General features: G+C 59.6%; 2 protein-coding genes across 6 annotated transcripts in view; one reads left to right on the top strand and one right to left on the bottom strand.

The window, feature by feature from the left end:
* The first annotated feature begins 1,120 nt into the window (after positions 1 to 1,120).
* Positions 1,121 to 8,315, top strand: LOC107515511. Its single transcript, XM_036235281.1, is given in 12 exon segments — positions 1,121 to 1,147; positions 1,320 to 1,410; positions 1,502 to 1,704; positions 1,706 to 2,174; positions 2,959 to 3,044; positions 4,365 to 4,455; positions 4,458 to 4,616; positions 5,153 to 5,490; positions 5,758 to 5,909; positions 6,757 to 6,874; positions 7,439 to 7,595; positions 7,961 to 8,315. Coding segments are annotated over 7 exon segments (1,047 nt in total). The 3' UTR covers positions 4,538 to 4,616; positions 5,153 to 5,490; positions 5,758 to 5,909; positions 6,757 to 6,874; positions 7,439 to 7,595; positions 7,961 to 8,315.
* TNR (tenascin R) overlaps positions 6,027 to 26,979 on the bottom strand; it is a 313,783-nt gene continuing 292,830 nt past the window's right edge. For all 5 annotated transcript variants that reach the window (XM_036234586.1, XM_036234590.1, XM_036234587.1 and 2 more), the window contains 10 exons: positions 26,579 to 26,725; positions 25,549 to 25,668; positions 22,709 to 22,852; positions 21,873 to 22,003; positions 20,892 to 21,024; positions 12,798 to 12,949; positions 11,439 to 11,535; positions 8,517 to 8,678; positions 7,074 to 7,237; positions 6,027 to 6,267 (listed from right to left, as the gene is read on the bottom strand). In XM_036234586.1, coding sequence (XP_036090479.1) covers positions 6,148 to 6,267; positions 7,074 to 7,237; positions 8,517 to 8,678; positions 11,439 to 11,535; positions 12,798 to 12,949; positions 20,892 to 21,024; positions 21,873 to 22,003; positions 22,709 to 22,852; positions 25,549 to 25,668; positions 26,579 to 26,725 — 1,370 coding nt within the window. In that variant the 3' untranslated portion in view covers positions 6,027 to 6,147. The remainder of the gene's footprint in view (positions 6,268 to 7,073; positions 7,238 to 8,516; positions 8,679 to 11,438; positions 11,536 to 12,797; positions 12,950 to 20,891; positions 21,025 to 21,872; positions 22,004 to 22,708; positions 22,853 to 25,548; positions 25,669 to 26,578; positions 26,726 to 26,979) is intronic.

Here is a 26,979-nt window from a genome sequence, read left to right as displayed (position 1 = left end):
CAGAGGGAGCTGGTACAGTAGCCAGCGGTCCTCAAAGTCCCCAGCGCACCGGGGAGGCGGGAGCAGGTCAAGGAGAGGGGGACGGACTGAGAGATCACCCGCGTTTGCCTCCTGCCCTCGTCCAGCCTCGTTCCCCAGAACTTCCCACGGTCGTGCCCCGCAGGGAACCGCGAAGGCAGAGTGCACCCCAGAGTCCAGAGGGGGGAGTCCACATTAGTCTGTGGTACGCCGGTTTTAGTCTAACACTTCACGGAGTTTCTGCGTTTGATGCCAACCGCATTGGTTTGAATGCATTAATGATGGGACCCCAGGAGCAGGGGCTCTGTTTATTCTGCGGCTTCCGCCTCCCCGGCCCTGGCTGCACTGTCTGCCCCAGGTTGGGAAGGAGACTCTGGAACATCCCACTCGCTAACACTGGGCGAGGACGAGGCTGCGTGTTCTACAGGAGCGGGCGGGGGAACAGCGTCTGCGGCCTGGTCTCCATCATCCCTTGCCAGCCCGCTGGGACCCTCTCCCCACCTCCCACACTGGAAAAAAAAAAAAAGAAAGAAAAAGAGGAAAGGGAAGAGCTGCCAGGCGAGGCTGAAGATCCCCCCAGGGTATATGGCAAAAACAATGCAAGAACCCCCTTTTCTTAAGACACAGAGAAGAGGGAGGAGGTGGGATCAGAAGCCCCTCTCCTGAAAACATTAGTGAATTCCAGGTGGTGGCCACTTGGCTAAATAAACGCAAAGGGCCGCAGCCTCACGAAGCAGCAGCAAAGCTAGGGCTTTAGAATTAATCAGAGAGCTTGTGATTACGGCTCTCTGGACAGTGCTTAACCTCTCTGTGCCTTCATGCTCTCATCTGTGAAACGGTGATCCTTGAGTCAGGGTTCCGGTGTGGATTTCACAAAGTAGTAACGTGTCAAGCGCCTCGCCCGGTATCTGGAAGACAGTAGGTGTGCAATGAATACCATTTTTCTTCATCTTCATCTGGGCAGAGAAATATTAAAAAGCCCATGCGGGATCTGATCTCGGTTCTGTTACTAATTACTCGTGCGAACTTGGGCAAGTTGCTTAACCTTTCTGGCCCGCGGTTTTCTGGAGCTTGAAATAAGAGAGTTGAGTTGAATTGGGCAATGTCCCCAGAGTCTTCAGCTCTGAAGGTGTGCTTCCACCGTTTGCCTTCTGAGGGCAGTGTTGAGCACATCAGAGTTCCACGGCAACACAGGGTCTCCCGGGGCCTGCTGATCCGGCGATAGGAAGACCACAGTGGACGTCATCCTCGCATGTGCCTCCTGGCCGTGTATCTGGACCCAAACCCGCTCTGTGGCTTAGGTGTCCCAGGCCTCCTGGGGGGTTTGCACCGCCTTCCAGGAACCCCTGGGTCCCATGGGCCAATGCCAGTACCTGGGAGAGAGCCGGCCTGGTGAGACCGAAAGAGTTAACCGTTTCTGGACTGGGAATTTAGCATCGGACCTGACAATGAGGAGCTATTTTATTAGGTTAACGTGGGGGAGGGGGGACAAACTTTCTGAGGAACAAGCTTCGGATTTTCCGCAAGAGCCTTATGAAGCCTGGGGAAGGAGGGAGGGTTTCCGGTGGGGAGGAAGCGCAGCACTGTCCAAAGACCGAGAGGTTTGCCAAGAACATTTGGACAACGAAGTGCTGCAGGTGCGGTGAGGTCATGCTTCGGGCAAGGGGTGACCTTGACAAATTAGTCAGAGATGCGGGAGGCGGCAAATCAGGCCTGCGACTGCGTGGGGAGGAGAAACGAGGCCCAGGCAGGACTGGCTGAGCGAGCCCAGGAAGTCCGTCTGCTTCTCTGTTTCTGTGCACCTCCCTTCCGCGGAGTGGGGGGACCGGGGGGGGGCGCTCTGGTGGGAGGCTGGGGACCAGAGCTCGAGGGGCTAAGGCCGGCCCCTTTGCGACGGCCCCTGGCACCTGGGCTCTGCGTTTTCACCGTGGGGCCATCTAGCTTTCAGTCTCTGACGAGTATTTTTGAATGTTATCGAGTATTTTATACTTCATCTTCTCCTCTTCTCAGCTGTTTCTCAAAGCTTGAAGAGCGCGGAATGGCCACAGCACACGAGGTGTGCACACGGCGGGGATGGACCGGAGCCGACCCTACGCCGACACGCCCTCTCCCCGTACGGAGCATTTCCCCTTCCTGCTCTGCGAGGCTTTTGTTTGGTCTGTGAGTCCTCATTTGTCCTAAAGTTGCCAAACGTGTTGAGGGAAAAGCTTATCGCATGTGTGAGGTTGACTCATGGAAGCAGCAGTTGGTCAAAGATCTTCGTGGACTTGGCCGAAGGGTCAGGGGGTGCAGCCAGAGAGGGGCTGCGGGCACAGCCCAGCCGGCCTGTGACCCCCCTTCCTTCGGCACAGAGAGCCGCTCTGTCACTGCCACCTGGGGCAAATGGACCACCCAGGGAGGCCAGGCGAAGCCACGTCATTAGCTCCTGGCATCCGGAGCTATGAGACGGTGGAAATTCCTGGATGGGCCCCAGGCCTCTTGTGGTCCAAGGCTCTGAAAACACATCTCCCCGCCTTCCGTGGGATTACAGGCACTGGTGCAAGTGGGAATCTTTCTGAGGTTCCTTTTCAAAGTCGAGGGGGGACCGTGGGATGCAAGAGGGACGGGGGGGGGGGGGCGGGGAATAGGAGTCTGCTGATAAGAAAGAAGGCATAGAAAACACAAATCCTGAGCAGCAGCTCCGCCTTTTCTGAAATTCTGGGTGCAGGGCACCAAAAAAAAAAAAAAAAAAAGAAAAGAAAAATATTTTAAAGCCCCAGGCATATTTGCAAATCCAGGCCACCAGCGGGTCTATTGCAACCCCCTCTGCTGGGAGCATCCCCTGTTCTCACAGGCTCCCCCCCAGGACAAAGAGGATCTCATAAAGCCGTTCTCAACTGATGCTTTGAAAAGAGCTCTTTGACAAGGTTCCATAATGACCTTTTGTCCCTTTATCTACAGGTCTACAGGTCTGTTCTGGGACTGGATCGACGTGGCTAAGAGTGTTTGGTTTGGCACTGAGGTCTTCCGCAACCTTGGCTCTTCAGGTTTGTCTTTGAAAGAACGGTTTTCGGTGAACAGGGAGCTGGTTGGCCCCCAGGGGGGAGGGGGCCGGGGGTCGATCGCCACCTCCTTGTGACATTCTGCAGGTCTGGTCTTCCTGAGCCGGTTAAACCTGGTCTAAAGGCGGCAGGAATTGCCCACAGGTTTTCCTTCCTCCTCACCCCCTTTTATACAAACTTCCTTCACCTTCCACAAATAACCCTGTCATGTGAGTTTACTGGGTGGGAAATGCAGAGGAAAAACTCCAGTTTGGAGTCTAGGCAGTGAGTCCCTTGCAATCATCTGTAGGTTGGTGGGTTGGCTGGTTTTCGTAAGTACACAGCCTGACCCGTCTGCAGTTACACCGCCCCTGGGCAGGGTTCAGTCTATTCCTTTTGTGTCCCTTGAGAGAAACTTGGCTGCTTTGGGCTTTGTGACCTTGCTTGATGGGTCCGCCCTTGGCTGGAGCACACTGTGCCTGGAGGGTCGGATCTGAGGGTGAAGGTAAGAAGCTTTGAGTCACGTTGACCTCGAACCTTGGGGAGAGAATGAGCAGTGTCTCTTGAAAATAGTGCGAACTCTCGAGAAAAACACCGTACTTAAAAGGAATCCTATACGGAAGGTGGGGTGAGCTAACCTTTGAAGTCTCTGTCTTGCTTTAAAGTTCTTTAAAACGAATCTAGGCAATGCTGCTGACACTATTTATAGAAGTGTTCCGCGGGGTAACATGGCTCCGACACAAGACAGATTTGGGTTTCCATTGATGTTTCTTGGCTTTCACCTAAATGACGACATTTTTCCGTTTCAGTTCTCTGAACGAGGTGGCTGTATTGACTCCACCCGGGTCCCTGGGCTTTGCCTTCATGGACGAAATGACTTCGGCCTCCTACTTGGAATCATCTTTCCTGCACGGTTTTCGCGGGGGGGGGGGGGGGGGCGGTGCGTGTGTTTTACTTATGACTTCTGGATCCCCCCTCCTTCCTTCCTAGATAAAACAGCGCTTCCGGCGATGTTCGTTACTTAGTCGTGCTTCCTCGCCAACGCTAATTCGTGCTCAGCCTTTTCAGGTCGTAGGCTCGCATTCCTGTCAAAGCGGAAAAGGATGTGCGGAGGCACTCCCGCCTACTCTGCAATGCAGCGGGTGAGGACACTGAGGCCCAGAAGGGCACGGCGACCTCCTGGACGTCACAGAGCCAGCCGCGCGGCGGGGTCGGCCTCCGCCGCGGCCCCGTGCTCAGCGGGCTCACCGCCGGCGTCCCGCTCCAGTTCACGCTTACTCGACTTACGGTTTTCCTAAAGGGCGTTTTGTTTCTTCTTCCTTCTAGTGGTTTCGAAGCCCACGGCGCACTGAGAAACGAAAATGTCACGTCTGTTTTTCAGCACCGGGTGCGTCGGTCGCATCCATACCCCGGCATGAGCGCGGCCTCCTAAGGGAGCACCTGCAGCAGGTGGCCGTGGACATCGCCTCGTGGCACCGCAGGTGTGCTCGGCGGCCTGAGGGACCGATCTTCCCTGGGCGTCTTCCCGGAGCGTAGTTGGAGCGTGGATGTTCCCGCTGGGCTGCTGCTGACTCGCAGGTTCGTCCCGTAACCGGCTGGGAAAGGTACGAGGGTGCCCACCTTGACCGAACACGGGCGTCCAGGAACCCGCTGGGGCCTGGGCGAGGAAGGCAGGGACAGGTGGAGAGCCGCCGGGGAAGCGGACGTGGGTTCCGGCAGACGTCGGGGCTGGTCGCAGCCGACGTCTGGATCGGAGGAGTCGAAGGGTCACGGCTTCTAGAGCCTCCAGCTCTCTTGGGCTTAAAAGTCACATCACGCTAGCGCAGAGAGCTCGCCTCATAAAACAAGAGGTAGCCCTTGGCCCTCCCCCATCGCCTTCGGATTTCCAGATGTGATTTCCTCTGGCGCGCTTCGTTTTTCCTCTCGAAGGCAGAATGATAAGAAGATGGAGAAAGGCTTCCTATGATCTCCCCTCATTAAGGAGGTCATTCCCGTTTCCCAAAGACCAAAAAAGAAAAGAAAAAAAAAAAAAAACCACCCCCGGATTCTACCTCTTCCCAGACTCTCAGTCAGGGAAATGGCTGGCTGGTCACTAACCTCTGACTCTCGTTCAGGTGCCCACACAAAGGGGAACCTGGCTGAAGACAGAAATGAGGCCTTCGGTTTGCAATTCAGAGGGAAAAAATTCATGACGAGCAGGACCAGAAGGAGAGAGGACGGAGCTGGGCGAGACCTGTGCTCCCCCTGGGATCTGGAACCTCAGCGGCAGGCACCCTGGACCTCTCCTTCCCTCAGTGCCGGACCCCAGAGCACTAAAACCACAGCCGTCTCCCCCTCCCGCCCCCAGAGAAGTGGCTGTATGTCTGGCCGAGGACGGGGGGCAGCGCCTTACGACCCACAGCAACACAGCTACCGTGCAGCTCGGGGCCAGGCACGGGCAACAAATGTCTTGGTAACTATAACCCAAACCGTGGCCGGGCTTGCGGGGCCGTGGGGTGTAGGGTAGGGTGGCAGTGGGTGCAGGACCGACCGGGGCTGGACGGGCGGCTACGGCTCGTGAAAGGTCACAGAGGACACTCGGCTGGCGGAGTAAGAGTCACGAGAGGAGAATCTTTGGCCCAGGAAGGAGGGCCGGGGTCGCTGGGACGGGGCGAGGCGAATCAGCTGCCTCTTCAGGGAATTTGTTCTCTGAACCCTCTTGTCGAACCTCCTCCCCCAGGCTGGCAAGAGAACCCGGCCCTCGAAGGCGGTTCGACCGGAGCGGAAGGGCCTCGCGGAGGGGAAGAAGGCACGTGCCTGTCGCCGTGACAACCTGACTCCCGGACTTGCCTTCGAATTGGTCTCAAGAAACCGTCTCACTCGCCCTCCTTGGTAGGAAAAGGGGGAGGTGGAGGATGGCTGGGAAGGAGGGAGGACGGGCAGGAGGTCGGCCCGGGGCGTGCGGGGCAGCGGCGGCCACGAGCCGCTGACTCCCAGCCGCTTCCTGCCACGCCCTGCTTCCTTCAGACCCGTGCTGCGCTGCAGGGCACACCACCCCCCACCCGCGCGTCACGCGGTGAGATGCAAGCGGGTGACGGGGGAGGGCCGCTGGCTCACGGTCGCCCGCCGCTCAGAGGCGCAGGGCCCGCCGCTTCCGGCCCGCCGCGGGCCGGCGGGTGTAGGGGCGGGTCTTCATCTCCACGAAGGGGATGGAGAACTCGTGGCCTTTCCAGTGGTACCAGTTGATCCCCTGCGGGGGGAGAGAGATAAGCATGTCAGCCCAGCCAAAAGGGGGGATTTCGCCCTTAGCAGCAAACTCCATGGCCCAGGCCCCCAGAAGGTCGAAGGGGCTATGCTTTTTAAACACGCCTGTGCCCGGGTCTTTAAGTGGAACGTGCTGCTGGTCACCCCGTGTTAGCAGCTTTGTGTTTCTGGCCTCGACGATTTGCACGCAGCAGTCACGAGAGTTGACTTTCAAAATCCTAACAGTGCGGGAGCATCTTGGAGAGAATAGCTGTGTGTGCTCACACCTGGTGGAGGAGCCAGGGAGCGCCCGTGCGTGGTGGCTGGCCATCTCGGTGTGCACGCGACTCAGGGGTTTCCTTGGCTGCTGGACTTGCAGTGCTAACACTGCGAAAGTCCCAGCCGGTCTAGCTGGTCACCCAGCCCAGCCTCTGGACATGCGGTCTCTAAGGGGGAAGAGAGTCCGGTTTACACGGGGCCATCTCTCCTTCCCTAGGACACGTCTTAGGACGCAGCCGAGCCTGGGAAACTGTCCCTGAATCGATCAGCTCGTCATGGACCTCGCTAGAGGAGGGAAGGAAATGGGACTTGCTGGCCATCGGGGGCTCCTCTGGGTGAGTTCTAGTCCCTGTGTCTGGATGCTTCCTCTCCATCCTCTGCCGGCCGCTGTCCTGCCCTCACCCCCGTGTCGGCAGCCGAGTATCCCTCTTTAAAAGGGAATGTACGACGCACGTGTGCATGTAAGACATAAAGCTAAGGGACCATGGGTCCCCCGGCTCTGCGTCACCCCAACGGCGGCAGAGCGGCACCTACCTGGCTGTGCCTGGACTCCCCGTACTTCCCGTTGAGGTTGGTCCGGTGGCAGTTCTTATACCACCAAGCTCCCTTGTACGACACGGCGCAGTTGGTAACCGCGACGTCGTTGTCTCTGTCCTGGGTGGAGAAAGGGCGTCCCTGGTGGTAGCTGAGAGAGTCCCCTAGGAAGAAAGGCGCATTCGTGAGGCTGGTCAACGTCTCGCTCTTCTGTCAGGACTTTCTGGAGGTTCGACGCACTCCCCACAAACCTGGCTTGCACCGAGGCGGCCTGGCCGTACCAAACTCTGGTGCACCTTGCCCCGGGGGCCGAGGGCTTCCAAGCTGCTCCCCCCTCCAGCTCACCTCCTCTCTGTCCCCTACAGGCCAGCGCCGGGGCGGACAGGCACGACTGCTTTCGTCTCCAGGGGCTACAGCGCTGAGCCGTGGCAACGGGAGACAAGCTGGCTCACCACCCTCCAGCCTGCTTAGTTTTGAAATGAATAGGCTCCATTTTAATGGCGCCTTTACGCCCAAAGTGTGGTAAGTTGGGCCTTTCGTTGGGCACTTCGGGCTGGGGGGAATGGTCCGAAAAATGAAGACTAACAAAGGCAGCTGTGTCTCCTCTTTGGAGTGATATTTCTGGCTGGAAAGGGGAAAAACTAGACAGATGCAGGAATTGGAAGGGCAACACCTCAGTGGCCTTCTAAATGCCAAGAGGCATGAAAATGTCACTAAAATTATACATTAGCATTCAGCCCTAAAACCAGAGTTAACGAAAGGCCCGATAACGCCATGTACCAAACAGAAGACTATAAAACAGGCTATAGTAGAACCCAGGAACCAGTTTGGCAAAACCTGAGAAGCAGGTCCTAAGCTATGTGCTAACAAAACTATTAATTCAACAGAGCGCCCAGAGGTGGCTGTCCTGCTCGGGAGAAATGTCATAAAAATCTATGCGGAAAAGCTGACCACGTTCGTGCTTCTCGTGGACGAAGGAGAAGAAACGTGGCCAGGGAGAGACATCCGAGTGCTGCTGGTGGCTCCCCGGTGGGGGGCTGTGGTGACTGACGAGGGGCGGCAGCTCAGAATAAGGGGGCATCTGGCTCGTTTTCGTGGTTCTCTTAAATGTCATTGCAGGGGAGAGCTCCACCCAGACAACAGAGCATGGTGCTCTCTCTGGGTAAGAGCCCGTATTGATTAGACAAAAATTATCCTTTGCTCTCCCATCGCACTTAAAAAAATAAAAAAACTTTAAAAGCACTTCTGCTGCATTCATCGCCTGTTTTTTTTTTTTTTTCTCCCTGACTGCTCTGTGAAGTTGGGCGGGCATCATTACAGTTTTCCAGGCAAGGACAGTAAAGTCCTGGAAATTGATTTCAGGCCACCTGAGTGGTTAGGGACGGCCTGGACCAGAGCCAGTGACGGGCAGCTCTGTGGGTGCCGCCTGGGGGCCCGCGGTACCTGCAGTGCCGTTGTAGCTGCCCAGGCGGAGTTTGTAGAGGCTCCTGCCGTCCTCCACGGAGAACCTGTCGTAGTAGGCGAACGCGGAGTCCGGGCCGTCCCGCATGTCCACGCGCAGCTCGTGGCGGCCCTGGGCCGTGACCCTGTGTATGTTGTCCAGCCCTGCGGGGAGGGACAGAGGATGTGGCAGTCGGCCGCCGTGGCCTCCAAACAGACGTCGCGGGGGAGAGGAGGGAATCGGGGGAGCGCTGGCCCCCAGGCTGCTGTTGGACAGACCCCCCCCCCCAGACTGGGTCTCTCCCTGCAGATGGCCAGCCCAGCGTCCTGACACCCAGTCCTGACCCAGCGGGGACGTGCCTCGGGGTTCCCACGCTGTCCCCGCCACCGCCCACTGTGAACCGCGGCACTGGGGGCAAGCGACCGGAAGCACCCGAGGGCCCGGGGCGTCAGGCACCCCGCCGTCGACGCGGCCGCCCGCGGCTGGTTCTGCCCAGTGCCGCCCCCGCCTTCCCGCAGCCTCCAGCTGCTAACAGCTCACAGCTGCCTCCCGGGCAACCGCGCTCGCCCTCGGCCGGGGGACTCCCCGCACGCTGGGGGCTCCGTCTCACCCCTGACGCCGGACGCGGGGCAGGCAGCCGACCCTCTCACCCCAGCTCCCAGGAGCAGTCGTGCTCCGAGCCTCCCCGAGGGGCCGACCGAGCTCGTCTCCCCACGGCCACACGTGGGCTCTTTCCCCCTCTGTATGCTGCGCCCCGAGGGCTCCCCCAGAGGAAGGCTGGCACAGGCACCCCCGTCGCAGGCTCTAGCTGCCGGGGAACCCAGCTCGGGACACAAACCCCGGGTCGCAGCGCCACCCCACCCTGAGCAGTGCTGCCGAACGACACGTCACGAGGCCACGCCACGCACGCCAGCCCTCGCTCGCTTCCTGGCGATGTCAGCCGACCTCTCCCCCGACGTGAGACACCACAACGCGCCTTCACTGCGCGCAGCGCACCCCGCTTTCCTCCTTCCCCGAGTGGCGCCTTTCCTCTGCTTGGGCGGCTTCCTCCCTGTCCCGTTCGCACCCATCAGCAGGACCCCGTCCGCCCTCCTTCCCGGGGCCCGTCCCTCCTGCATTCTTGCTCATCCCTCGATCCCTCGCCACGAACTTGAACTCTGCGCACCCGCGGCCTTTTCGCCAGTAGCTCGGAGGTTATTGCCATGCTCCCCAGCGTGGGGCGGCATCTACGATGACCGGAGAACTCTCTGGGGCACAAATGACCTCGAACGCGCGGGGAGAAAGGTACTTCCAGATCCCGCAGCTTCGTTAACCCTTGGAGAAGCTTAACCCTGACTCCACGCTTAACCCTCGGTCTCAGTTCGGTTCTAGCACTTTGCGGGTCAACACCCGACACTTCCCAGTCTCCACTGCTGCTGGTGCCGCCACTGCCAGCAGCCACCGGGCCCGGGGCCCCCGGGTCCGACCGCCACTTAACAACAATCATTCTGTTCTCTCTTCACCGCATTCGTTTCTGAGGCTCCCTGTGGTCACTGCACGTGACGACGAGCTCCGTCTGGGGCAGAGCTATGACGTTTCCTTCACACAAAGGTTGCCTTAATTAAGTACAACCAGTGACAGAAAATTTAAGTGTGTGACAGTTCGGATATTTCACAGATACGACGGAAGTTGTGGTCCCTGGCAGGAGGCCAGTTGTGGGCAGAACCCTGCCGAGGCCCGGAGGGGAGACAGTGCCAGGGAAAGAGAGGAGGCCACACAAACGGAGCGCGATCATCGCCCTCTACGGCTCCCTGTGCAAATCGCTCTGGAAATCTAACCGAGAGAGACAGAGAGGGGCAGGCCACGCAAAACGTACTGCTTGCCGGGGTTGGCCCCGCTGCCAGCTGCCTGCTGGGGCCGTGCGCCCACCTGCTCACACCCTGCCCGGGCCGCGTGCCTGCCTCCTCATGCCCTGCCCTGCCCGGGTGGCCTGCTCGCACCCTGCTCGGGCCATGTGCCCACCTGCTCGCACCGGTTCAGTCCTCGGCCTGCTCACCTGCTCACACCCTGCCCGGGCGGCCTGCCCACCTCCTCACACCCTGCTCGGGCCGCATGACCATCTGCTCACACCCTGCCCGAGTGGCCTGCTTGCCTCCTCGCGCCCTGCCCGGGCCACGTGCCCGCCTGCTCGCATCCTGCCGGGGTGGCCTGCTCACCTCCTCACGCCCTGCTGGGGCCGTGCGCCCGCCTCCTCGCACCCTGCCCGGGCCATGTGCCCGCCTGCTCGCGCCCTGCTCGGGCCGCCTGCTCACATGCTCACACCCTGCCCGGGTGGCCTGCCCGGGCTGCGCACCTGCCCGGGCCGCGCGCCCGCCTGCTCACCTGCTCGCGCCCTGCCCGGGTGGCCTGCTCGCCTCCTCGCGCCCTACTCACCTGCTCGCACCCGTTCAGTCCTTGGCCTGCACCCCCCACTTCTGTCAGACCGCTAGGAAAGGTCTAGGTAATGCCATGCCAAGTCAGGTACTGACGTCCCTTCCAGGAACTCGAGCAGGGGGCCTGCCCCTTTCCCCCCCTGACCCGCGGGCGGGCGGGCGGGCGGGCTGGCTGTCGCTTGGCTTGAGAGGCAGGACCAGCGGCCCGGGCTGCCTGGGCGCCTCCCCCGCCGGGCCGCTCGCTGTCTTTGCGGTTGCCTCGTGTCAAGACTCATCGACGTGAGAGATTATTAACGAGGATGAGAAGAGACAGAGCACAGAGGAGAACGCCACGGGAAGATAAAACGGATCGATGGTGCGGCCACAGAGTCAGAGGCACCGAAAGCGATTCGCGAGCCGCCGGCTGCTCGGCCGGCGCGGGGCGCGGACGGTCCCGGGTGGACAGAGTCAGGACGGGGGTGGGCAGCCGGCCGGAGCAGCACCCCACGGGGAAGCAAAAAAAGGAGGCGTTACCCAGCCAGAACTCGTCCTCCAGGTTCCCGAAGCCGGCGCGGTACTCGGCCCATTTCCGGAAAAAGTCGGTCTGGCCGTTCTGCCGCCTCTGGAACACCTGCGGGGAGGGAGGGGCCCGGTGACGCCGAGGAAGCTCTCGAGCAGGACCGCGGTGGCGGGGCTCTGTGTCCGCAAGGGCAAGGACGCGCGGGTGAGGGCCGCGGCGGCACAGAGCGCGGCCCTGAGCTACGCGGCACAGAGCGTGGCCCTTAGCTACGCGGCCAGTCTCGCGGCAGAGGCTCGCGGCCCCTCCCTGCAGGGCAGAGGCGTCCGGTGGATGAGGCAGGACTGCGATGTTGACGAGGCTGATTCGCACCCCGCAGCGGAGAGAGGATTCGGGGGGTGTGGAGCCCCCGGACAGTCGGGGGACGCAGGCGTGGCTCACAAATCCGTCCACGCGGTGCCCCCGAGTGCAGCGGGCAGCATTTCTCACCCGCGGAACAGACCGACGTCAACTCGGCCAGTAACTGCCATCGTCCTGTCACAGGCAAAGTGACCACGCGCCATTCACTTCCGGAGCTGTTGAAGCCCTCATTCCACCTGACCTCCAACATACATCAGCCTAGGCGTCACTTTCCAATTATGCTTTGAGAAGGAGGCACGACTATGTCAGAGGCATAAAGGAAAATGCCTCCCAAGAGCAGCCGCTGTGAGCACAGCCACCATCTCCCTCCATGCAGACGGGTTTCCATCGGCTGCCGCCCAGCTGACGCCGGCTGCCTTCCCGCCGGGCGAGGCCCGAGAGGCGGGGCCGCCCCTGAGGCCGCCCTCTCTCTTCCCTCATCCCGCCCTGTCAGACCTGGGGTAGGAAGGCTGTCTCTCTCGTCCTGACCACTGGTGGTCCCTCAGGGCTGTGACGGCTCTGGGGACGACCCAGGGAAGGATGGGGACAGGGGTGGCCTGTGTAACGGGAGCCGCTAGCCACGTTCTGCCTCTCCTCTGCGCCCCGGGCGCAGTCATCCGGTGGACAGACTCTAATCACCTTCTCCAGTCCTTTATTGTAGCCGCGGCCCCCAGCAGGCAGGATCCCCTACCTGAGCCACCGTTCCCTTCGCCAGCAGCCACCTGCGTGAGCTGCCCTCACGGAAGGGGCATCTTCCCCGGGCCGGGCCATGGCAGCCTCGACATGCCATTCCTCTCTCTGCCCGGCCAAGCCTAGGACCGAGCAAGGGCCCCGAGGACAATGAAGAGCTGCCTGCCGCAGGGACATGTGGGGGCCGGATGAAGCAGAGGGGCGTGAGGCGTGCATCCACGGGCGCGGGCCTGCTGGACCAGAACCCCGGGACGTGTGCGTGCGCCGAGGGCGGCGCGGGGACTTACGATCCAGCCGCCCCCGTCCGTGGTCATGTCGCAGTACACCTGCAGCTTCTGGCTTCGCTCCCCGTGGAGGAAGATGGTGTACACCCCGCTCAGGGTGTCCCCGTTCATCAAATGCTGGGCGCAGTCTTGAGGGTGAGGGAACACCCGGCCACCTGCACAGGGAAAGAGGCGAGTTGCAGAGAGGACCCTTTCTCCCGGCGTGCGTGGGAGCCCCTTGAACGGGAGAAGTTTCCCGAGGACCCCTTTGTACTCCGTCGAGAGCCGTGAGACGCCCCGTCGGGACCTCGCACAGTGTGCGGGAACCCTGCCTCATCCCGCGTGCCCCCTCTGCAGCTGACGTTGGGTTTTCCAGACAATGGACAGCCCTGCGGGATCGGAGGGCCCGAGAGCGGCTTCACCGTCTGGCTCTTCCACTTGCCTGTTTGTTTAACTTAGGCGAATGGCCTGACCGCCCGGCGCGTCAGGGCTCCCATCGGGAAAATGGGGGTGATGAAAACATGCCCCCCACTAGGGCGAAGATTACAGACGCGTGAGACCCAGCACATCACGGGAGGGCCCACCTTGCAGGAGGATGAGAGGCATCTAAGCGAAGCCTCTTGCCATCTCAGCAGCCGCTGAGACCCAGACGAGCTCAGCGTCGGCAAGGAGATGGTTAGCTCTTCCTCGGGCAAAATCACCTCCTGCCTGGACTAAGGCAATCAAGTGGCCACGCTTTGCAGTTCTGCCCAAGTCTAAGGACAGGGCAGGGGGGATAAATTGCTGCTCATCTTTCAGAGAGCACAGCTCGGTTAGTAGAACAATATCTAATTAGCAGAAAGAGAAGCTTAAACCTTGCGTCTTGAGGAGCTTAGCTTCAGGGCATGTTTTAATGCTTAGCAGGCAAGCGGAGAAGGGACTGCCGCCTGGAGCTCTTCTGATAAAGCAAGGGAAAAGGCAGGCCAGTCTAGAAGAGGCCGGGAAGACACCTCACGTGGTGGTCACTACAGTGCCCCCTAGTGGCAGCACACGTGTCCTGCAGGGTGGGACTGCAGGCCACTTGGAAAGGCTGCTGGTGGGTCGGAGCAAGGGGCAGCATAATGTCACAGGAGGAGGGTGACACGACCACCTCGCCGGACGCCCTGGGCATCTGAGACACCTGTCGTGGGCCGTCAGTGCAGCATCCTGTGTTAGGAAGAGGCTGCCGGGGGTTCCGTGGGCTCCAGCCCTGCTGGGGACATGTCGCCTCCTCTTAACACAGGACTGTCCCTCAGCCGCTGCCGCACCACGCTCAAGGGGGGGCCCCATTTATGGCGGTTCGCGTCGAAGGTGCCGCGCACCTCGGGCCTGGTCGCGCCAGGGAACACCAGTGGACTGCCCCAGGACGTGCGCTTGACAAAGTGCGCGCTCAGTTTCGTTTAACTCTTGCAAGAAACTTGAGAGGAAGGCCGCTTTTTATAAAGTTCCTTTACAGAGAAGAAAACTGCACTCGGAAAGATCACACGACTTTTCCAGTCACCCGCTCTCTGCTCACACGGGAGCAGACCCTGATACCCTTGGCTGGATCGATCCATGCGGCGAAGGGTCAGTCAACCGATGTCTGTATTTACCCTGTAAGCGCATAAAGCCCCAAAGGTTAAAGCGACCGCGAACATTTCTGTATTCAAACTGGACACTGATTTCCTTAACAGCCGCCGGGAAACGCTCAGCTTTTTCATCTCCAGCACGTCCGAGTGCTCGCTGGTGCTCGCCATCCTATCCACACCTAGAGGTGGCAACTACGTGTCAGGGGACAGCTCCTTCTGCTCTCCCTGTTGCGTTGGGGACCTCGCGCGCATTCCCCGGCTTCCCGGCCGGGCTCCGCCTGGTCTCTGGAGCAAGCAGCCTGTCCGCTTCCCGTCCACCCCCTCTTCTCCCACTGCCCGAGTCTCTCATTTCAGACCAGCGCAGAATGTGCTTGGATCCCCAGCTCACCCCACTTTATGCACTAATAGCCCTTTCTCCTGAATCGACTCAGCAACTTCAAGGACCCACAACCTCAAATTTCTTTCCAATACTCAACGAGTCTCCAACAGAACATCTTCTCCCAAACCTCAAAATGACAACCTCAGACAAAGACACGTATAAAACTCAACCGAACTTCAAAAGAAGCAAATACGCGATCTTATACAGGCTTCTTCACGTTGGGCATAACCTATTTAAAAGTTACGCTATAGACACTTTGAAAAGACTCACACGTATTAGTTGCTTTAAAGGCCGGTCTCTCAAAAACAAATATAGTAAACTAGATAACTCGTCCCGGAGATATTTTTAAATATCTGAAGGGCTATCACACAACAGAGAATATACATTTTTATTAATGTCAGAAGATGGGAATACAATCAGCTTAGGAGTAAAGTGTGATCTACAGGGTGCCCAACGTTTGGATGGGATGAAGGTCCCAGGCTGCACCCCGGGAAAGGAAGGGCCCCCCGCTGGGTGGTTGGCGGGGGGCTCACCCAATGTGTGAGGGGCTGCTGGATAGTAGCCAGGTGCACCTGCCTCACCTTTGACAAACTGCAAGGCCGCCAGGTTGCGCATAGATTCGATTTACTGCGATTTCGTCTGTGGCATTGATGGAAAGACCGTCGGCAAGCCTTTCGCTTGCGCAGGATGTCAGGAGCAGCGGACCTGGGTTTTCACACCCTGGGAGCTCCGAGGAGACTCGTTTGCCGTGAAATCACCCTGCTCCGCCCCCGGCTCTCAACATCACCTAGAGTTCTGCCTCACTCGCCAGTCCTCGGTCAAATCAGTATTCCTCCTCACCAGATGCTCCCGCCCTGTCCCTGGATCCAGTCTCAGACGGTCAGAGGGCGTGGCCTCGGAGAGCGTCTGTCCGCCGCCCGCCCTCGCGGCCCTGGCATCAACGCCGAAGCCCAGGCATCGGCACTGTCTCGGGGGACAGACTCTGACCTGTCTCCTGTCTCTTGATTCACTGCGGCAAGGAGGGGCTGGATGGTGGTGCTGCCTCCCGCCGGGGCCTTCCTGCCACTCTCTGCGTCGTAACCACGGCGATCCTTCACAACGCACACATGACCCTATCGCCCACTCGCCAACTGCCCTCCAGTGGCTTCTCCGATGCAATAGCTACAGTTGAAACAGCTCTGGCTATTAGGATAAAGACGAGGGAAGTCCTTACCGGGGCTCCCCGCCCCGCCCCTTTCTCACTGGCTTTCCTTTAATCCACCGCACACGTCGAACTTATTTCCGTCTTGGGGCGCCGTAACGCCTCCCCCGCAGGCCCAGCGTTTTCATCTTCGTCTGACTCACTCTCGTCACTCATGTGCTGGCTCTGAGGTCTCACCTCGGAGAGGCCTTTCCGGGCCACGGGGTCAGGGGTCGGGGGTCGGGGGTCGGAAGCGGCCAGTGACAGTCAGGAACGGCTTTCCGCTACAGGAGCCGTCCTGGAAGTTAACTCGCCGCGCCTGCCCCTGCTTCATGACGCCGTTTTGGAACGTGTGATCGCTCCTTGACGTTACCCTACTTCCCGCTTCCGTCTGGGCCCCACGGCCTCGCCCCCCTTGGGGCTAAGCTCCACGAGGGTGGCCGCCCTGCTTTTCTCATCCGTCGCTCTATCCTCAGCACTGAGGACAGTGTTCAGCCCGCAGGAGACGCTCGATCAGTATTGGTTAAGCGTGTGATGCCGCGTGAGCATTATTTTCCCGCCTATGATTACGGAAAGGGGAATTACAATGAGGTTTCTCTGAAAGCGTGTGGGGCGACGCGACTAGACAGGGGCCGGGTCGAGCTCTGTGTGCGGCGACATCGAAGGTCCCTCTCCGGCTTTCACGGTGGCGTCTCACGACTGGTGGCAGACGGTGTCACTGCTCTGCCGCTGGAGGGATCACACGCTCCCGGCCTATCGAACGGTGCGAAAGCCTAGCTAAATAAATCCAGCCTCTTAGATGAGATGGACCAACGCCTTGACACTCATCCTCCACCGAACGTCACCCAGGATGCAACAGGCAACCCGATCAGCGCCGCAACGAGCCACGGAGGATGCGGGTTTACGTGACCCGCCGCCCAACGGCCCGGAGCCCAGGGTCTGCCGAGCTTCATTCATTTCCACGACCTCCAGAGCAAAGGCTCGTTGTAGAGTGGGCTCCCGCAGTTCCTGGAAAGCCCCAGACGGCAGGGGCGAAGGCGAAAGAGAAAAGGCCTCGCCCGCCATCCCCAGGAACCTCCGCGAACGATCGTCTCCGCTTAACCGGAAGGTCACGGCGACCTGTTTCACAGTGCTCGCTGTCTCTGAGGACAAGCGTTAGCGAGCGCCCTGTTTGCTCCTCACAGTATGAAGAGACGACGAGGTCTGCCTCCTCGGAGACCATCATCTCGCCACGTCTGGGCTGCTCCGCGGGCAGGACTTGCTGCCTCATTTGCATTCATGTCTCCAAAAGGCAAGTGGACCTTGGCTGAAATTTCAGGCGACGGTAAATTATAAATAATGTATCCGCACTTCTTCTCTTCCATACTACTTCTATTAAAGCCCCCTCAGCGTCTGGAGAAAGGGGACAGGAAGCTTTTAACAGGACGGGAAGAATGAAATGGGCTCACGGAAGACGACGGGGACGCAGGGGGGCGGCGTCTTGAGCGAAGGAGGTTTTGCGGGTTCTGCCTCTTCTCTCTCCCCTCCTCTTTCATTTCTGTTTTGTTTCCCACCTCGACTCTTTTTTTCCCCGTCCATCAAGCAGGCATCTCCTTGACGGGACTCTCTTTTCTTGGCCCACCCAGGACGAGACGAGGGTTTGTCACAGAGGCCACCCGGGGACCCAGGTTTGAGCCCTTTTGTTTCGTAAGACAAGGGACACAAAATGCGTCGAGTGATCGAAGTGGGAAGCTCAGGTGCTGTCAGCGAAGTCAGGAAGGATGCTGTTTACTGGGGCAAAATTGGCCTCCACGCCACGGGCCCCGGCCTGCCGCCCCGGGGGGCGCTCCGGGGGTCCTCGGGCCTCTCGCTCGGCTGGAGCAGCCCGTGGGCTCCAGACGGCGGCACTCCCGTCTGCCCAGGTGTGAAGACGCTCTGCTCCTCGTTTTCGTTTCTCTTCTTCCTTCCCTTCCTTCCAAACAGGAGCCTGCAGATGGAGCCCACAGGGTGCGCCGTGTGGCTTCCAGCGTGTGGGAGAGCGAGGGGCCTCAGTCATCTTGATAGTCCAGTGGCTGTGCAGGCATAGAGGCTTAGTGTGCTTTGCCCAGGGAACCCTGCGTTTGGGGCGGTGGGGAGAGCTCGGGAGGGGAGGGACTTTGGGCATCGTGCTCAGCAGGCAGCGCCGCGGGGCCCGTGCGCCCCACGAAGGACGTGGAGGATGCTCCCCGCTCCAGCTCTCCCCGGGAAGCCCTGCTCCGCGCCGCGGCCGGGATTTATCGCTTCGGCTGCGCCGGGCTTCGTCCACGGCCCTCCCGACCACGCGCTCTGCCTGCCACGGCCGGTCATGCCACAGGCTCTGATGAATAAATCTCCGGGACGAAGCCGGCCGGGTTTGGTTTGCGTCCGTGACTGAAATTTAAACCCGAGCTTTTCAGTCAAGCTCCACGAAGCTTCCTAACGTGGCCACATCTTTGCCACACGCCACCGTTGCAGTGCTGAGTCCCACTCCGGGACCCCAGACTCCGTGTGAGCGGCTCGGTCGGCATGCGGACTGGACGGGCATGCCGGCTTTCCGGGTTCTCCTTTCCGAGCTGGGGTTGGTCATGCCCCAGGAGCCCGGTGCCAATTTGAATTTTGTAAAAGCAAACACCTCGACGACACCCCGAGGGTCTCCCCGCACCGTCCACCAACAAAGCCACCACCCTGGCCTCCGGATTTCCGTGAATCGTTACCCCTCTGCTTACTGCACCTTGCTCGGCCCCGGCTGGATCTGGGAAGCCAGACCCACACCGGGGCACAGCCCCTGGGGCGGCCAGCAGACGTCCACACCCCACAGCTGCAAGATGCCGCAGACCGCTCGGGCACATTGTCACACTGCTCACAGCCAGTGGCCGTGCTGTCACCAGGATGGGAATTAAAAGCTCATACGACACAGAGCGAGCATTGAAGCCCATGCGTTTTGGGGATGAGACGATTAGCTTAGACCTAATAAATATGTAAATTTGGAGTGCTGTTTATACTTTCTGTCATCTGTTTACTTTCTACGGGGGAGAAATTCTCAATTCGCCGACAGGCTCTGATCCATGGACCTTTGGGTGGTAGCTTAGGAAAGAGGAGCCTGGAGGACCCATTCATCCCCGCGCCAGTGCGCAGCGAAGCGCCGAATGAGAAGAGGGTAGCGCCTTGGTCCTGCGATAAGACCCCCCGCCCCGAGAGGGCATAATGACGTCGGCCCTGTGAAGAGGTGAGGAGTCCTCTGAGGTCTGCTTGGTAAGGACACGTCTCAGGTTCACATCTTGGTTGAGACCAAGGCTTATTTTTGATTCTTAATTTAAAAAAAATTTTTTTTTCTGATTAATGTGTTCATCGTAGACGCTTTGTAAGATATTGAAAAGTATAAAAAGGGAAAAAGAGGACTCCCTCGCGATCTCACTATCGTAGAGAATCACGGGTGACGTTCGGTGTGTTTGCTCCAGTGTCCGGCTTTATCACCCAGAACTCGCAGGGGAGGCACCTAGGCGGGGAGCGGGACCTTTGCGTCACCTCTCTCTGGGGCCGGGGGCGGGGGGGGGATGGGCAGGAAGCCAGCACCCCGCTGCACTGGACGGCATGCAGACGTGCGTCTGGGATAAGGGACAGGCTCAGACTAGCTCCGCACGTGTACACAGCCACACCCCCCGAAGGTGCGCGCGAGAGAAATCGAAGTCTGGACCGGGCTGTCCCACATTCCAGACGGCCCAGAGGCACCGTGGGGGACGGGAAGAAAGGACCGTGCGCCGCAAAGACCCCAGGGCCGGACGCCTGGGGTCGAATCCCAGCCCCTCCCGCCAAAGAACCGTGAAACGCTGGGCGAGTTACCTCCTCCCTCTGAGCCCCAATTTCCGCATCTGCCAACAGGGCTAAGAACACATACCTCGCAGGCTGTGGCGAGGATTAGATTAGATCATACATGTGACAAGGTCAGAACAGTGCCGGTCAGATGGCCCCCGGAGGTCAGACGCCTGCTTCTTTGCTGTTGCCCACATTAGGACGTTCTTACCCCTTACGGACATTTTCAAGCCTGTTCTGCTGATGCTTGAATGAGGGGAGGCAGGAGAAGACCCGGCTTCAAGTCCTGGCCCTGCTACTCACTGGCCATAAAGTCCCTTGATTTCCACGCACCCCTTTCATCACCCGTGCATGGGGACAACGAGGCCTTCCTGGCCTGTCACTGTAAGGACTGAGAGGAGACCACAGCACCCCGAAGTGCTCTGTGCATGGAGAAGAAGCCTCGCTCCACTGCTGAGGGCTCACAGCTGCCGCTTTTCCTAGGCGACTCTCTGCTGACGGGCAGCAGAGGAAGGAGGGGAGGACAGACTCTGCCGGAGAGGCACCTGCAGGAAACCCGAACAGGAGCCTGACTGCCCGGCTGCTCGCGGGCGCCATTACGCCAGCGGGAAGGTGGCTCAGTACCCAAGATGGCCGACGGCTCACGACCGAAGTTGCAGCGGAGGCTTCCCGGGCGGCGCGATCAGCCAGACGGAAAAGTCCCTGCCCTGTAACCCCGCCGACACCTTGGGCCAAAACCTTTCAAAACCGCGCCTATACCCCAGACACGTGCGACTTCCCTGGCCCCTTTCCTCGGGACCCGTGAACCTCGCCCGCGGACCCCAATAAAGCCTGTGTCGCACTTCGCTTTGGCTCGAGCCCACCCTCACTCTCGTCTCCTCCGGCCGATCACGGAGGTCCTTACTCGGCGCACATCGTCGGGCCAGGTGGCCCAGGCACTTGTGCCCGCGGGCTCCTGTGGTTGTAAGAGGCTTCCCAGCAGGGCCTCGGGGTGGGGGGAGTCGGGGCGGGGGCAAGTGTGGAGGAAGCAAGTATTTTCCTCCGCAGGAAAAGGCGAGCGAGCTTCTGAGCTGGGCTCCTCCCTGGCCAGGTCTGGCGGAGGCCGCTGGGGAGCCGACCGTCGCGCCGGGGAGGAGAAGGCGCACGCGTGCGGGCCGGTCGCTCACCTGTGGTGAAGGCCGTGGAGGTGACCCCGCTCCGGGCCGCGTCCTGGGCCGCCTGCAGGAGCACCGTGTAGTCCGTGCTCTCCGACAGGCCCTCCAGGCGGATCCACGTGTCCTCCGCCTCCACGATCAGCTCCTGCGGGAGGGGCGGGGGCTGGGGTGAGCGGAGGCGGGAAGTCCGGGCCCCGCAGCCCGCAGGGCCAGTGCGGCGTGGCTGTTGCCCACCCCTCTTCCCTCAATAAGGAGAAAGTCGAACCAATCAGCAGAGGGGACAGACAGCCCCTGCCCCGGAAGCGCATGGGGTCAGCGCAGGTACCTGGGGAACCGAATCCGGTGCTTTTGCTTTTCATGCTTTTCGAATCGCACTGGGCCTGCCCGAGGGCCGGAGGGCTCGAGGGCCGAGGGGGTGGAACCCCCGGCCCCCCCACCCCACGTGCAGCCGACCAGCTCTGCTTAAAGCTGCTTTGCATATTCAACTTCTTAATGTGATTGCACTTGAAAAAGCACTCTGCTGCTGACCTAACTTTGACAGCCAGCGCTGTGAGCGGACTGTTTCGACCGATCACGTTAAGCAGACACTTGTCATCTCTTTATACCGTAGGCTGCAGCTGTTGTCTTTATGACGCTCATCGAGGGGCCTAAAAGGCTGTGGAACCTGGTTTCCAGCGCATGTTTGGCTGCCCCTGCTGCCGAGACCCCCTCCCAGGACCACGGACCCCGAGAGGCTTGGGGGTTTGCAATGTGCTTTGCATCATCACAAGGGAAGCCCCTCCACAGCCGAGGGGAGCAGCAGGGGTGGATGCCCCAGCGGAGGCTCAGAGAGGCTCAGTGGTTTTGCCTTGACTTGTACAGTGGAGCCAGGACTAGCGCCCCAACGTCCGGCTGGCAGACGCGGGCTCGCTGCGTATCCGTTGCGGGAAACCCAGGTTGCTCCCGCGGACTGCTCGGCAGAAATGGTCTTTCCCCGTTACAGGGAAGTCTCACCTTGCGGCTCCCGTCGGCGGACTTGTAGGTCAGGACGTAGTTCTCGATCTCTGCTCTGGGAGGCTGCCAGGAGATCAGCGCACTTTGTCTGGTGATGTCGCTGGCTGTCAGGTTTGCGGGAGGGTCCAGGACTGCGGAGGAGAAAATGCTGGGAGAGCCTGGCCCTGCCGCTCCTCCCCGTTTGAGTCCAGCACGTGCGTCCGTCTGCCCGCCTCTGCGGTCTCTGGGCGGCTCACACACTGCCCCCTGCCCCCCGCCCCCCGTTCTAGCTGGACGGGGGCAGAGGGGGACGCGCCCGGGCCAGACGATAACCCGCTAGTGTCCTAACCGTTCTTGCAGCCCGCCCCCCCTCCCCTCACCCGGGGGCGACGTCTTCCAATCTGACCCTGTGTCTGAAACCATGGCCTTGCTACCCCTGCGAATCCTGGGGCTCACTCTTGACGTAACAACGTTCTCACGTCGATATCTCTGTCCGCTGTTCTCCCGGCCACGACCCTATCTATCCAGCAACTCTCTCCCCGACACCGAGCCCTCTAATAGCCTTCAGGCTTTCTGGGCCAGATGCATTTCCGGTACGGGCCTGTCTTGGCCTGGTTCTACTGCTGTCACCAAACCCAGGATGGAGTGGAAAACAGACGTGTGTCTGCTGGCCGAGGGCTGAAGCTCGCTTTCGCTGGCCTTTGGGGCTGCGGTCAGCTAAAATAAGCACAGCTCAGAGCTGCCGCGCCTGTCCAAAACCGACAGGCTGTGATCTCATCGACCGCGCGGAAGCTGGTCATTTTCAGGGTCCACAGGGGCCTGCAGCGTGCCGGCTGTGGAGCCGCCCATGTACTCACGGGTAGAGAAGTTGGTGCTGACGGTGCCGCTGGTCAGGGGCCCGCTGGTGGCGTACACGGTGGCAGTGTAGCGCGTACCAGGCAGCAGGTCGATGAGCCGGAACTCCTCGCTGCCTCCGTCGACCAGGATGGTCTCTCCAGCAGCTAGGGGCAGAGAGATGAGGACCGAGGGAGGTTAAGCAGCTTCGGAAGACGCGCCAAACCCAAAGGTGTGTCACGAGGATTCGATACTTGAGACGTTTGGGAAAAAGTCATTTGGTCAAAGTTATTTAGCTCGGCAGTTTACTCCACGCAAGGATCTCCTCGTGTTTCGCATCTTAACTGAGAAAAACGTTCCTTATTCCGAGGTCGAGCTGTCTTTCCCGTAACTTCCACCCAGGCCTTCGGCGTTGCGAAGCGGCAGCCACATCATTTGTTTGCATGATCCCTGCCTCCCCGGCCCCCTCCCCAGTCGAGCCTTCTTTTCACTAGACTGAGAAAATCCAGACCCCAACCCTGGTCACATGAATGAGACGGACGGCCCGAAGCTGTCACAGCCCGAGCTTCCTTTCTCTAGACAGGGGACCGTTTGTCGGTGTCCCCGACGAGATGCGAAGTTCGGGAGAGAACTGAGGACACTTTCATTCGTGCCAGTTACATGAATTCACCGGGGTTTGAGAGAGTCACGTGATGGTGCTGTCACGAGCGGAGGTTATCACTGATCCAAGACCTCCAACCCGGCCTTGTGCAGGTGGCTTTTTGCACCTCCGGGCAGAGCTTTGCATCCATTTCTAGTGCATTCTGCCTTGTCAACTGAGTTTTGGACCACTGCGTCAGGTCGTTAAAATATACTGGAATTTGGATTCTACCGATGACAGTTTTGTTTCATACGCAAATTTGAAAATACGCTCGTCTCCTCTGCAGTCATGCGAGCTTTGGATAAACCTGTTCATTAGATCAGGGCCAAGCCCGCTCTTGGCGTTCTCACAAGACTCCTGAGTCATTCAGCACTTGATGCAGTTCGCCAGGCTCGTCTTCGGCCCAGGCGGAACCTGAGGTGTCCAAGTTCCTAGAGGTGGACAGGCGTCGAGGGGCGTGCCGCCGGGGTCGGGCCTCAGCTCCTCGGAAGCGCAGGCGGAATGCCTCCCGCTTTGACCCTCCTCCTCTGCAGCACTCTGCCATTAGTCACTGCTGCAGCCGCGTCAAACGGCGGCAGCTCCTCACCCCTCCCGTGCCCTCTCGGACCTCTACGACCGCAAACAGACGTCTCTTCCTCCTGGAATTCTCCTGTGCTCTTTCTTTATCTTCCCCTCGACACCCTGAGCGCAGTCGCCGTGGCCCATCGGATGTGGCCCAGCGGGTTTTGTTCTTGCCTACGTCGTGGCTCTGCTCACGCGGAGTTGTAACTTCCCACCGGTCTGCATCGTCGCTAGGCGCGGTTCTGCGAATCGGGGTGGTTTATCTCCGAATCGGTACAGCCTGTTAGGGTATATGGCACGTGGGAGGGGATCTGAAGAATTTGCTGAATGAAGGAAAGGTAATCGCCGTGATGGAGGTGTGTCCTTCTGAATCTGCGGGCGAGAGCGTCGGCTGCCGTAGGAGAATGACGGAAGCTTCGGCAGAGGAGATAGGGTTGAGACTGAGACTCGACGGGTGGGTGTCCTGGGCAGGAAGCGGGAAGAGGCTTTCCTGGTGGAGGAAGTGGCAGGTGCAGGTGCACAGTGGCTGCAGAAGGCACGGTGGGAAGTAAGAAATGCAGAATCCCGGCCAGCGAGGAGGGGCGGCAGGCGCTGAGACGGGCCGTGCAGGCACGAGACGGGTTAGGGCGCCTCCGCGGGGCGGAGCAGGGCCATTCGGTCGGCCGCAGTTCTGCGTCACTCCAGATCCGACCCATCACATTTTATCTAAGCGATAAGGAGGGCTTCCTAATGCTTTGGCGCTAGCAGATTTGCCAATAAAAAACAGGGACATAAATTGGTTTTGGTGAAACTTGTTCTTAGGGAGCCTGGGCTGGTATGTAGTAGCCCCGGATTGTGTTTCCGATTTGTTTAATAGTCTGTTTTGGTTTTCAGTTTCCCAAGTTTCGACAGCCGATCTATTTCTTGGGTTACAGAATTGGCTAGCGCTTTAATTTTGACAATGAAGACAGAAGCCTGCCTTCTGGCTTCTGGTGTCTCTCTTCAGATTCCCGAATATAAAACCCACGACAGTTTTGTGGCCACACGTGCAGCTTAGGCGGGGGGATCATTTTCGTGGGCCCGGAGGCTTGGACTGCCCAGCGCGATTTTGCTTGGGCTTCTCCGTTCAACTCCAAACAGCGGAGGGCGAATGATCATGGCGAAGGAGATGCTGAAATCCAAGCTTTACGCTGTCTCAGCACTCGGGGCTGGGCACGGGCAGTGAAGGCTGAAGGAGCAGAAGAGTCTCGTGATGCTGGACCCTTGTCGCCTGTTACCCTGCGGCATCTGCTCCAAGCACGGGCCTGTAACCCTAGTGTTTCTCTTGCTCTGTACATATCTGGAAGGGTCTGCTTCCTTTCTCAGAGCGTTCTGGGGGCAAGTGCCTTGGCTCAGCTCTGAGTCCATCTGCCGAGGGCGATTCCTCTGGTTTTGTATTTGACCTTGGCTGCGGGCCCTTCCTGCACCTTTCGGATCTAGCTTTCTCATTCCCACAGTTGATACAATTTGCGGAATGTGGGGACATCTTGGGGGCAGGAAATTGCTAATTTGTGCCTCCGACTGACAAAATATTTTTATTTTTATACTATATTCATCCCCAACCCCCGCCAGACCCACCTGCCCGCTGTACAGGCCTGCAGACACCCACCTGCCCGCTAGCGGTACAGGCCTGCAGACACCCACCTGCGAAGTGTGTGAGAATGATGACGTAGTTCTCCACTTCGCCCGCGGGAGCCTTCCACCGCAGCAGAGCTTCCGTCGGGGTGATGTTGGTGGCGGTCAGATCCGTGGGGCTGTCCATGGCTGAAACAGAACAGGGGACCATGCGGTGAAGGCAGGAGCAGCCGCGGCATGGGAGCACGGCGAGGGACCGCCCGTCTTTCCACCCACGGTGCTTGCCGGCCGCGGCGCCCTACGGAATGGTGGGGTGAGTGGAGATCACGTTCCTTTCTCCCCTTCGGGTTCCTCAGGACACCCAGGCTCTGCTGAGGAGGCAAGCTGAATGGCTTCCCATGTGTGATGGGAAAGATGGCTTAACTGGGGGGTTAGGTCTGGGAGTTGGGGACAGAAAACTTTGGCTGTCCCCTCCGGTGACTCACACAGCAAATCTGTCCTAGGTCTGCAGGGTGGGCTGGCTGAGGGGCCAGGGGAGCTGCTGCAGGAGCCTGGTCCTCAGCCCCTCCGAGGGGCTCATTTTCCGGAGGAAGGCCACCACCTTCCTCCACCCTGGAGCGCGAAGCGGGAGCAAAGGCAGCCGCTTGGCGGCCCGGGGCCGTATTTGATGGGCAGCTTCATGACCCTGAGGGTTGTTACTGGGATAACCACCCTTTCCCTCTCTGAGGTGACATTTCCCTCTCTGAGTTTTTATAGAACTTGTATGGTAGGGTTCAGACATCTGTTCTGAAACTTGCTTCCATCAAGGGTCTTTGAAAGATCTTTTTCCATACTAGCAGTACCATAAAAATTCCCATCCTGGCCCTGTCAGACTGCTGCAGGGTGATTCTCTAAACTTGCAGCAGCGGAGAGAACTATTGGATGGGGAGAAGCTGCAGCTTGCTCTGCAGGGGCTGAGAGGAGCACCAGGCGGGAAGCCGCCGGGCCCAGGGCCGGTGTCCCCTGTGCTAGCCAGACTGCCCTCTCTCTTTGCCTCTTCGGCCGGTGCAGGTCCTCGGCCAGGGCCCTGACTCGGCCCGCGACAGGGAGTCGCACCCACCTGTGTGCACCAGGGTGCAGATACGCTCACTCTCCTCCCTGCCCCGCACGCTGTTGAGGCTGATTTCATACTCGGTAGCTGGGTGCAGCTTGGCGATGGTGAATTCTCTCACGGTGTTGGGCACCACTGAGCTGTCCAGCCGTCCCACTACGGAAGAGAACCCACCGTTAGAGTCCGGCGGGCCCCTCGTCGACATGGCAGATCGTGGCATGGCGTGTGTCAAGTCACGGTGGTTTTAACAGCCGGGAGCCCCCAGCGGCCCGCAGTGATGAGGCGCGGATGACTGCAAGGCCCCGCGCTCGGCGGGCAGTAAAGTGCGGTGGGGGTCGCAGACAGATGGGGATGTGGGGCTTGAGGAGACCTTGGCGTGCTGCTTCTACCCCCTCATTTTACAGGCTCCG

The sequence above is a fragment of the Rousettus aegyptiacus genome, unplaced genomic scaffold (genome assembly GCF_014176215.1).
Source record: "Rousettus aegyptiacus isolate mRouAeg1 unplaced genomic scaffold, mRouAeg1.p scaffold_m13_p_17, whole genome shotgun sequence".
Classification (NCBI taxonomy): Eukaryota; Metazoa; Chordata; class Mammalia; order Chiroptera; family Pteropodidae; genus Rousettus; species Rousettus aegyptiacus.
Note: the sequence above shows the minus strand (reverse complement) of the source record. Positions and strands in the feature narration are given on the sequence as shown.